The sequence below is a fragment of the Puntigrus tetrazona genome, chromosome 15 (assembly GCF_018831695.1).
Source record: "Puntigrus tetrazona isolate hp1 chromosome 15, ASM1883169v1, whole genome shotgun sequence".
Taxonomy (NCBI): Eukaryota; Metazoa; Chordata; class Actinopteri; order Cypriniformes; family Cyprinidae; genus Puntigrus; species Puntigrus tetrazona.
Genome location: NC_056713.1, coordinates 17817070 through 17828860, shown reverse-complemented (window position 1 = coordinate 17828860; position 11791 = coordinate 17817070). Strand labels below are relative to the sequence as shown.

Here is an 11791-nt window from a genome sequence, read left to right as displayed (position 1 = left end):
TACATACAGACAAAGGGCATAAAATAATAGCCTACATAAATGTGCCTTATTAATTAGTTTAGTTTCTCGTTGCCTTTGCTTCAGACAGCTGCACTCCCTGATGTGTTTAGTTACGAACAGGATTCTTGTAAATCACATGATCATGCTGTTTTTGCCAAGATTTCCTTTTCTCCTATGCTCTTCTCTCTTTTTTCTTACTCAGTTCAATGCCCAATTCTGTGAAGGTGGGAAATAGCCCTTGTACGCCGAGTTAGTAGCTGTCCTAATGGAATAACACATATATGAACAAGTACCACAGCGAGATGATCTGCCCTTTGTTTTTTGCGTTTTTTGTTTTTCTTTCAACAGATGCGCAGAGACCCACGTAAGTACTAGAATTACTTTTTAGAATTACATTTTACAAATGTTTCTTGTTCTCTCACTGCGTATGCTGTTATTCACGTGTAGATGCCTAATTGTTGCACCAAATATAATTCATGCGGGGGTAGAAGAGACTGTGAGCGTGCAGCTTCATGGAGCAACTAAAGCAACTAGTATGCAGCTGTACTTTCAAGACCAGATCTCTCAAATAATTGTGTCCGAAAAGAAATCTATAACCCTCAACGATGGCAATGCATACCAGGCTTTAGTGAAACTTAAGGTATGTCTGTACACTTCATATTTAGTAGTTTAAAAAAAAAGTGTGTTTTTCAACCTCCAACGTCTTTTCTAACTCATGCACCGCAGGTTGATCGTAGCTTGTATGGAAGTGCAAAAGTACAAGATTATGTTCAACTTGCAGCCAAAAGCAGTGACGTCTTCGTGGGCCAAAACGATGTAAAAAAAGCCAGCATTTTTTTGTCAACAAAAAGAGGGTACATTTTCATCCAAACAGACAAGCCTATTTATAATCCAGGAGAAACCGGTACGATAATCACTTTTGTATTTATTGTTAATGTTTTTTCTTTTACTAAATCTTACTAGTTTATAGTTTAATATTAAAATGTTATTCTCTGTTTCTTAGTCAAATACAGAATCTTCATCCTAGACAACTACATGATGCCCTTAAAGGATGAAATCCATGTTCAAATAATTGTAAGATGTTTCTGTCAGTGAGGAAATTCAAAATTAAGAGTTACCTGGAATGAGCAAGCTTTTTTTTTTTTTTTTTGCAGAACTGCAAAGGCTTTATTGTTTACAATCATATTTTGATTTCTGACCAAATTTTGAAAAAACTATCACAATACCAGAAGTAGAGCAGTAAGTTAACGGCATGAACAATATATAAACACTAAACAACTAAACAATAGCACGCACTAAATAAAGTGTGTATGTACCTGATTAAAAGCTTTGGTTGTTACATATGTAATACATACATATCATATATTATACAATGGGCAACATTACAATATGGAGGACGGCTGTGTCATTAATCTGTGTAATTGTGTTTATCCTTCAGGGCAGGTAAATGGAAAATCTTCGCGTCATATAATAAGTACCCTGAATCTACCACATCATTGGAGTTTGACGTCAAGGAATATGGTAGGTGTTATGAAACTACGTGCAACTATTCTAATCATTTTTATTTTTTCACTTGTTACTTTAACCCTTAGAAATGGCATTTCATTCCTTATAGTTTTGCCTACCTTTGAGGTTACCATTGAGGCTTCACAGCCTTACCATATTTTGAAAAGCGAGTCCTTCCCATTCAACATCTCTGCTAGGTATGCACTGTCACATGTTGATTTGGTTTGGCGTTGACTTGAGATTTTGTCATGCTATTCATCAGCTTTTGGTGTTCTCAGGTATACTTATGGGAAGGGGGTCAGCGGCATAGCATATATTCGATTTGGATTGATCGATGAAAAGGGTAATAAGATGTATCTTCCAGGCACTGAAAAACAAATAGCAGTAAGTAAATCATCAGAAAAAAAATTATTATACAAAATACATAGCTCTCTGATATTTATATGTGCTTAATTTGATCTATTTGATAGCTGTATTCTGCTGTTACATAGGTAGAAGATGGTACTGCAATAACCGAGGTACTCACTGAGGACTTAAAGACAGCATCAGAAAATAACACTCATGGCCATATAGAGGGATATTGTCTTTATATCGCCGTCTCAGTTTTGGAAAAAGCAAGTGAGTCATAAACGAAAAGCAGTCTAATGATTCAATTAGGAAATGCATGCAATAAAAAAAAAAAGTCTAGTTACAAGTGCAAAATTATAGTGCTGAAATAATGTTTATTCAGTTATTCAAGTGGTATTCAAATAAAGTTACTTTTCATCTGCAGATTGACATGAAAATATGTTTAATGACTGAAAATGATATCACAATGAATATTCATCCTTATTTTATGCAGGTGGCAATCTGGAGGAAGCTGAAAGTTCTTCTGTGAAGATTGTGACATCCCCGTATGTTATTGATCTGTCAAAAACCAAGGCATTTTTCACTCCAGGTGGCATGTTCTCCGTTTTGGTATGTGACCTAAAGCATTTCCAAACTTAAATGTGTTCTTTTTCATACCTCTAAGGGCCTGGGAATGGAATTAAAATATAATAACTTTAGTACCTCATCTTTACAAATATTTTTGTAATTTCTTTTAAATTTTTTTCTTTTGCAGGCCACTGCAACTTATCCAGATGGCAAAAGAGTCCCAAACTTGAAATTTACAGCCATTGTTACAATAGACGGATCACCCGAACAGATTCTGAAAAATGAGGGCTGGGGAAATGAAGTGGGAGATGTAGCCATGTCCTTTCAAATACCGGCACAGGCTAAAAATTTAGCTGTAACGGTAAGATTTCACGTTCATTTGAAAACAGTTTTCATTCAACTGCATACAATTACATTATTTTGCATACAATTGAATCAGCTATCAACAACAATATAAATTTTCTTGTGTTCTTGTGGCTTTGATATTGGCCAGTCTGTTTCCAGGACTAAAACTATTAATTCAATAACTATTACTTTTGCAGGTATTTGCAGAGGGAAGTGACCAGGAGGTCATTCGTAGCGATAAAAAGATGACGGCCACTGCAACAAAACCTGAGGGAAACAGCTATCTTAGTTTAGAAGTGAAGCATCAATTCCTACAGCCTGGAGAGGCCTTGAAAGTCACATTAAGGGACATTACACCTCAGGGTGCAGCAAAACCCACTTTTATTTACTATATGGTAAGAACGATCATCTTTGTTCTTCTATTTTTTTATTGGGGGTTACCAGAGAGCAACACTGTTCAGTCTAATGTCTTCAAAATAATTATTTCCCCAACAGCTTTGGAGCAAGGGACAAATTGTGCAGATGGAAAAGGTGTCTAGAACTGAAATCACGACTGTTAGCATTAATGTCAATGTGAAGATGGTGCCTTCTTTCCGCCTGGTCGCCTATTATTTTACAGGCTCTTCGCCAAGAGAAAAGATAGTGGCTGACTCTGTGTGGGTCGATGTGAAAGATGTCTGCAATGGCAGGGTATAATCTTTCAGAATCCAAATACGATAAAGTGCTATAACTTTTATATTTGATTGATTTAGGATGTGTTTTCACTCATATACCATTTTGCCTGTAGGTAGAAATTGATCCACTACCTGAGATAAAACCCGCAACAAAGTTTGCAGTGAAAGTCAGAACAGATCCAGGGAGTAAGGTGGCTCTTGCAGCAGTGGACTCTGCAGTTTATATTCTGAACAAAAACAAGCTAAGGCTTCAAAAGGTAACACGTTTCTGATTATGCACAATGGCGAACCCCAAGAAAATCATTTTGCACGCTAGGCTGGTGTACTTCTAAAAGTGTTCCATGTATTTTTGCTTGTGATGGAGATCATTTGTTTTTACCCACAGGTGTTTGAATATATGAATTCATATGACCTGGCCTGCTCGATCGGAGGAGGAGAGGATTCCAGTGCTGTTCTGCAGAGAGCTGGGCTAACGTTCATGTGTAACTGTGATACACAAACCCCTTTACCCAGAGGTAAAACATATATAAATAAGTATTCAAGAGCCGTGCAAGAGCATAAACGTGTGTTTTGCTTGTTCACAGAGCATAAGTGCTACAGCTTGAAACCCCAACCTCGCGTCAGAAGAGCAGCAGACTATGTAAAAAAATACAATGAAGTCGGTAAGATGCGAAACTAGATTTGAGCTCTCGTTCCTTGCATAATTTTCTTTTTAACCGCATGTCAAATAATGATATCTTCACCACAGTCAACAGATTCAAGAACCATGACAGGAAATGTTGTTTTGATGGTATAAAGCCTAACAAAATGCACACGTCCTGTGAGGAGCGTCTCAAAAGAGTAAAAAGAATCGGATAGCTGCCGTAATGCTTTTAAACAGTGCTGCGAAGCTGCAAATGAGAGGAGGAAGAGGGAGAAGTTGGAAAACAGAAAAACCAGCCTTGGAAGAAGAGGTAACATTCGTCTTGCATAACTTCTCGGAAAGGGGTTCTGGATCAAAGCCACATTATTGCACAATTGTGCAATGATTATGAGCAAGTTATCTAAATCAAACCAGACAAAAATGTGAGAGAGTATTAAAGCCAGTTTAGTATATTTTAATAATAATAAAACAATACGTTTTGCCTATGTTAATGCTAAATTGGCCTCACTGCTTACTCATAACCATGCGATCAATTTCAATATAAAAAATGTGACTGAGCCATTTGTCATTTTAGCACTCATTTATAAAATAATTTCAAATCATACAATTTATCATTTTAAATAATAACAATAATCATTTTATTATTCATGTTATTAAAATAATAAAATAGTTTTAGTGCAAGGAGTGGCTTGTCAAAGTTGCTACTTTCAAAAGCTGAACTCTTTATTTACTCTCTTTGTTTCTCACTGCAGTCACTGACAACAAACTGGACGAAATTATGATTAACGAGGACGCGATCTACATCCGTAAATATTTCCCACAGTCATGGATGTGGACAGTTATTGAAGCAGATAGCAATGGCATTATCAGGTCACCCTGGCTTCATTATTTTTCTGATAATGAGCAGAATAGATCAACAATAATGTCGTAAATATGCTTTGTCTTTTGTAAACTTTTAGACATGATGTAATTGCTCCTGATTCCATAACCACATGGGAAGTCCAGGCTGTGGGCATTTCTCTCACAAAAGGTTGAAAGTAACTCTTTTTTATTATTTTTTGAGATGTTTAGATACTGACCAGTTTTCCTTTTTTTTCTCCAGGGTTCTGCATTGCAGAACCGAAGCCCCTGAAGGTCTTCAAGGATTTCTTTTTGTCTGTCAACCTTCCTTACTCCGTGAAGAGAAATGAGCAGCTTCAGGTCAAAGCAGTTGTGTACAATTACAAGGAAGAGAGTTTAAAGGTAAATTTAATGAAGCTTTATTTACACATTCACATTTTATTATTGGTCCAGCTCCAGAACTTCTAGGTACTAGGTAATATATGCAGCGGTACAAGCCTCATAGGTGACATGCATGAAAAATATCAGTCTGTCAAAGTGATAGGGTTGAAATGCTGTATCATTTGACTCTGTAGGTAAAAGTGAAGATGGATAAGCAGGAAGGTTTGTGCACTGCTGGCGGGAGTGAAGTGAAGGAGGAGGTCATGGTTCCTGGGAACTCAGCAGTAGCTGTGTATTTCACCGTGGTGCCCCTTGTTATCAGAAATATACCCATCAAAGTCCTGGCTGAAGCCTCAAATAGTGCTAATGACGGAGTAGAAAAGCTCCTCCGTGTAGAGGTAAATTGTGTCAAGATGGCATACCCAGTAGTGTTAGAATAAGAAGTGTTCTTATTTGTGACCCTGGACCACAAAATTAGTCATACGTGTCAATTTTTGGTGTGTAAGAATAGGACAATATAAAAAAAAAAACATAAATATTGAGAAAATTGACTTAAGTTGTCCAAATTAAGTTCTTAGCAAAGCATAGTAATCAAAAGTTTTCATATATTTACAGTAGAAAATCTCCAGAATATCTTAATGGAACATGATCTTTGCTTAATATCCTAATAATTGTTGTCATAAAAGAAAAATCGATCATTTTGACCCATACGATGTATTTTTGGCTTAATGCAGCGACTAAAGACTAGTTTTGTGGTCCAAAGTCACATTTGCTATAATTAATTCAGTATGGCACTGAACGACTCTTGAATCCTTGTTTTAGGGGGAAGGGGAAATTGCCACTATTGACAGAACGTACAGCATTGATCCGAAACGTAAGAATGCAACAGGATTATGTTGTCACTACATCTATTCTTAGGCTTTTAATCACTGTTATAAAATTTCTGTCTTCTCGTATGCACAGTGAGGAAATTAGAGATTGCTATTCCAGACCCTGCTGATGAGATCCCTGGTGGGATGGACTCAGAAATCTCTTTGAGTTTAAAAGGTAAGGTGAGATAGATAGATAGGTAGATAGATTCATTTGATTGATATCCTTGCTCTTTCATAAAGTTTTTAAAAGAGATAATGACCCTATTATTTTGCAGGCGGGGTGATTAGCGAGTCGGCAGAGAACTGTCTAAACCTGGAGGGTATCAATAAACTCATTCAGCTGCCCACTGGCTGTGCGGAGCAAACTATGGTGAAGATGTCTCCTGCTATTTATGCCATGAGGTACCTGGATGCCACCAAACAATGGTTATCACTGAAAGCTGAACGCAGAGATGAGGCCCAATCAATGATCCAAACAGGTGCGTGTGCTTTAAGTAAATGTAAAAGTTGCAAGGCAGAGGAGGAATTCTCTATGAAAAAAGTGAAAAATTAATTGAACAGAGATAACAGCGGATTAAAAACTTCACAAAACTTCTTTTTTAAAAGTAATCTATTTAAAAGTTTGGGGTCAGTAAGACTTTGCGGAAGTTTTGTTTAATTATTTATTTTTGTGGCAAGAGGCCATGTAATAAGCAGGATAATGCACATCCAGCAGAAAAAAAGCAGTCTTATTCAGTTGCTCAGCAAGACTCTAAAACACAGATACACATGCTTTGTATGGAGGGGGATACTTTACAAATGTTTTTGCTGTAACCTTTGATACAATGAATGCATCTTTGCGGAATACAGCTAATAATTTATTATAAACCCAAATGTTTTAACAGTATTGCATGCATCATATAGTCGCATATAAATATAACTGTTGTTGTTAGGTGCTAAATATGCACAACTAATGATAGCATCTTGAAAATCACATACATCTTGTTTCATCTTCTCATGTAACAGGTTATAACACAGTCCTCACATACAAGAAAAGCGATGGTTCTTACGGAGCATTTCTAAAGACTCCCAGCAGTGTTTGGTATATTTTTGACTGTAGTACACACCACTTGCAATGTCATTGAAAAACGTGTCTGCTAAACGGTTAAAATATATTGAAATAATTATTTTATTAACTATAAGAAATCCACACATGAATTGAAGACTTTGTTGTTGTTGTTTGTCATGACATGCATTTATACAAATACAATGTTTTTTTTTGGTTTTTTTCAACTTGTATACAATCTTTCCATAGGCTTACAGCATTTATTGCCAAGGAGCTGACAGAGTCTCGGGACATTATCAGTGTGGAAGATTCTTATATTCAGGAGTCCATGTCTTATCTCATTTCCAAACAGAAGACCAATGGTACATGGGACGATCCTAATCAACTGTATGACAGAGGAATGAAGGTATAGCCATAGCATTATTTGCCAGTGATGGTCGCCAACAACGATTAAACAAAAACAAATATTTCTCCTCAGGGAGGAGTTGGACAGGCAAAAGATGATGTTCCCCTAACTGCCTTCATCCTTATTGCAATGAACCGTGCTTTAAAAGTGTACGAACTGGGAAGCGACACAGAACTGGTAATATTTACCCTAGTTGCAAAATATATTCTCTAGTACTGAATAAGCAAACCTGTACAAACCTCTGTTTATTTCCAGAGAGTAGCAATGGATAAAGCAAAGACCTACCTTGAGGGACAGCTGGACGCTTTGAAAAGTCCCTACTCTCTTGCAGTCACAGCTTATGCCTTGTCACTGCATGACCAGCGAAGTGCAGGAGCCCAACAAACATACCGAAAGTTAAAAAACATCGCTAATTGTGAAAAAGGTCAATAACATATTACCTGCATTTTCACATCTCAAATTCTTTCTGTTACGCCATAAACTACTTAATATATGCAAAAGATAAATTGAATGTTCAGCATCATATAGTTTTTTTGTCTTCTTTCTATGTAGAAAAGTGTTTCTGGAATGCCAAGGGTGACAGAAGTAAGGCAGATAAAGCTAACGCTGCATCTGTGGAGACTACAGCATACGCTCTGCTCAGCGCACTGTCCTTGCGGGACAAGAGCACTGCTAAACAGGCTGCGAACTGGCTGATAGAGCAGCGTAAATATGGTGGTGGATTCCAGTCCACACAGGTGGGTTGTGGTATTTCAACCATTAAACGATTCACGGTATTTTTTTAATTGACCTTTCGCAAAGATACGGCCCTCTCACAATTTCATACAGCGAACAATACGTTACAGAACAAAGAGCAAACTGCCATGCATCAACAGACAAGACAGAGCATGTTACGTTAGGTATAATGAAAAAACTATTTTTAAAGCAATTAAAGCTATATTTATGTGTGTTGTGACAGATCACTGTAGCTCCTCAGTTTAAGCAGCAAGTTAACCAAATATCTCCAGCTTTGCTTGTTATAACATGAAGGTATCTCATGTCAACCGCGGCTAGACCTCAGTACATACAATTTTTGAAATTCAACTCCACCAGTGTTAAACTACTCTCCTGTGTGGTGAATGTCGGATTCTGCGTTATGATTGGTCAGATCGCCTGTCAATCAGACTCCCTGTGAAGCGTTTGTCAAGTTAGTCAATATTAAAGTTTTAGGGTCAGTATTTTCTTTTAATTATTGCTTTTATTTAAGGACACATTAAATTAAATGAACACATTTATAATGTTACATTTTCAAATAAATGTTCTTTGAATAAAATAAAATGCAATACACAAAAATATTGAGCAGCACAAATTAACAAATTTAACTTTGCATCGCACAATTAAATTACATTTTTTAAAATATCATAGTAAGATTGAACAATATTATTGTTTATACTGTATTTTTATTTAAATAAATGCAGCCTCTGTGGGGTTTTTTATTTATTAGTTTTACAAACTTTTACAAACTTACTAAACAGTAGTGTAGCCTTTTTCTTCAGATATTAGGAGTTTCACAAATATGAAAATAATTAAGTCATATCTGGTGGCGACGGATCCTACACACAGTTATATGTGTTGTATTATGGACATTTAAAATAAAATGTTCCTTACTTATAAGTAAGGAATATAAAATATGACCCAGGCTGTGAAATTCCAGCTAAAGTCAGTGTTTTCTTCATAAAATCATACTTCATGTAATAAGGTAAAGAACATCCTGTGAAAATGTAAAAGTTATATTTATAATATTGATGGCCACGTCAGAATTGAAATCGTACTGAATTTAATGGTTTAAATCAAATGTTGCTTTTTATCTCATAATTAGATTTTGAGAATTTGACCTGGATTTCGCAAAAGGGTCAATAAACATTTAAATGTGAAAGTGTGTTTGTTTTTTTAGAGTGGTCATAGTTGTTTCATGGCTTTGTTTTTCTGTTTATCCCCGTGAAGCTGATTTCACAACCTGTACTGCATAAAACTCTATAAAAAAAGACGTCTTGAACTCGTCGGGTAACGCGATGCGCTGCAGGCTACACAAAACACAAATTAAAATAGTACAAAACAAAGCAGTTGTAGTACATGCTTTGATGGGTCGTATATAAGGCATTTGTGCAGACAACCTATACATACGGACATGTTGCAGTAAAAATAATAGCTTGAAGGCCAGGCCCTTTTGACAATTGAGCATTTTTAAACTTGCTGCCCATGTTTACCATCTTTTGTTTTGGTTGGTTTTTCAGCTTGCATTAATCTTTAATTAATACATTTTTATTTAATTATAGGACACAGTCGTGGCCCTTGAGGCTCTAACAAAATACAGCATGCAGAACAATGATGTAGAAGACTTAAATCTGAGGGTGGAGTTGTGCCTTGCAAATGGCAATAAACAAGATTTACACCTGACCAAATATAATGCACTCACTGCAGCAGCTGTTAAGGTAAGACACGTTGTTTACAAACAGTTTTTGAGTTCCTAAGGGTTGACAAACCTGCATACAGTATGCAATCTGGAAACGGTACTTGCCAGACACTTCTAGTTACTAGAAAGTTTAAAAAAGAAAAATTCGAAACGTTATATTAATGTGTTTATATATATGTATATGTATATATATATATATATAATGTATATGTATATGTATATATATATATATATATATATATATATATATATATATATATATATATATATATATATATATATATATATATATGTATGTGCACTTGTTCTCACAGGTCAGAAATGCTGGTAAAGTTTCCATAAATGTTCAGGGAACGGGACGCGGAACATTAGCAGTGAGACATTTTTTTCCTGGTTTCATTCACTGTTGATATATGATCTTTTAGTTTATGGCATTATGAATGCAATTTTTCTCATCACAGGTTGTGCAGACGTACAGAACTATGAAGAAGGATGAATCGCACTGTGATCTGTTTCACCTTAGTGTTACAGTGAAAGGAGAGCTGGAATACAGTAAGTAAAATATCATGGAAGAGGTCACTCTAAACAAGAAATTAGGTCTACTTACATTTAAATGAATAATTGCATACATGCATTTACACTGTACTTATATTTTTAAAACTACCCATGTGTAATTACATCTGTCATTTTTACATTTAGAATTACACTATTGATCCATCTCTTACACTTTTGCTGGGTACCTTTAACCTACCCATACCACCAAACCTGTCCCTAACCTTACCCATATCCGACTTCAAAAGCAACAAGTGTTTTGCAACACAATATAAACACAATAAGTACTTATTTTTAAGTGCATAATAGTTAAGGCCACCTAATATAAAGCGTGTCTATAAATTAAATACGAATCGAGTGCACTGCAATGTATGAATGTTGTATGAAAAGCATATATTGTGACAGGATATTGAAGGTTAAAAAGTCAATGAGCTTTCTTATATTTGCTTCTGAATGACCTGCAAATGTTAAAACGCTATGTAATAATATTTTACCTCAGATATAATCAAACTAAAATCAGTATTCTCTTCTATAGATATGTACAATAAAGAAGAAGAAACATTTGAGGACTATTACAATTATGGCGATGAAGATAAAAAAGATGAGCCCATGAGCAGCATCGAATGGTTTGATCTTCGTAGCACTCGTAGAAAAAGACAAATCTCAGAGGAGCAAAAGAAAGAGAGTTCAGTCATATACACAGTGTGTGTGGGGTGAGCACAGAAGTTTATTGATGTGTTATAAAATATTCAGCAGAATAGCAGCTCTCTAAAATCAGCTTTTTTTTAACTTCCTGTTTTCACACAGCATGAAAAAGAAGAATACCGTTGGCATGGTCATGGTGGAAATCTCACTTCTGAGCGGACTAATACCAAACAGCAAGGATTTGGAACATGTGCGTATGCTTTTTTAAAAAATATATATTTACATTTAAAACTCCTCCAAACACGTATTTTTATTATATTCTAAATAGTATGTTATGTTGGGAATAAGCATTGGGCATTAAAAAAACAAATACAAATCAAAAAATAAAATAATAAAATAAATTAAACATAAGACATAATATAAGTACATACAAGGAAATAATTATGAGTTGATAATTTAGCCCAAAATGATGCGTATGTCTTAGAATACTTATATCACAGATTAATTAACCTTAT

General features: G+C 35.5%; 1 protein-coding gene across 1 annotated transcript in view; it reads left to right on the top strand.

The window, feature by feature from the left end:
• Positions 1 to 202: 202 nt before the first annotated feature.
• Positions 203 to 11791, top strand: part of c4 (complement component 4) — an 18321-nt gene continuing 6732 nt past the window's right edge. Inside the window, 36 exon segments of the mRNA XM_043258282.1 lie at positions 203 to 364; positions 448 to 640; positions 727 to 904; positions 1004 to 1074; positions 1155 to 1203; positions 1206 to 1239; positions 1439 to 1521; positions 1616 to 1703; positions 1785 to 1890; positions 1998 to 2124; positions 2348 to 2463; positions 2609 to 2782; positions 2964 to 3161; positions 3262 to 3456; positions 3554 to 3697; positions 3826 to 3955; positions 4025 to 4102; positions 4189 to 4283; positions 4285 to 4393; positions 4836 to 4953; positions 5043 to 5113; positions 5186 to 5325; positions 5499 to 5702; positions 6127 to 6178; positions 6268 to 6351; positions 6452 to 6655; positions 7182 to 7257; positions 7471 to 7627; positions 7700 to 7804; positions 7883 to 8051; positions 8180 to 8364; positions 9943 to 10098; positions 10394 to 10453; positions 10541 to 10631; positions 11167 to 11344; positions 11439 to 11526. Coding sequence (XP_043114217.1) covers positions 282 to 364; positions 448 to 640; positions 727 to 904; positions 1004 to 1074; positions 1155 to 1203; positions 1206 to 1239; positions 1439 to 1521; positions 1616 to 1703; positions 1785 to 1890; positions 1998 to 2124; positions 2348 to 2463; positions 2609 to 2782; positions 2964 to 3161; positions 3262 to 3456; positions 3554 to 3697; positions 3826 to 3955; positions 4025 to 4102; positions 4189 to 4283; positions 4285 to 4393; positions 4836 to 4953; positions 5043 to 5113; positions 5186 to 5325; positions 5499 to 5702; positions 6127 to 6178; positions 6268 to 6351; positions 6452 to 6655; positions 7182 to 7257; positions 7471 to 7627; positions 7700 to 7804; positions 7883 to 8051; positions 8180 to 8364; positions 9943 to 10098; positions 10394 to 10453; positions 10541 to 10631; positions 11167 to 11344; positions 11439 to 11526 — 4389 coding nt within the window. The 5' untranslated portion in view covers positions 203 to 281.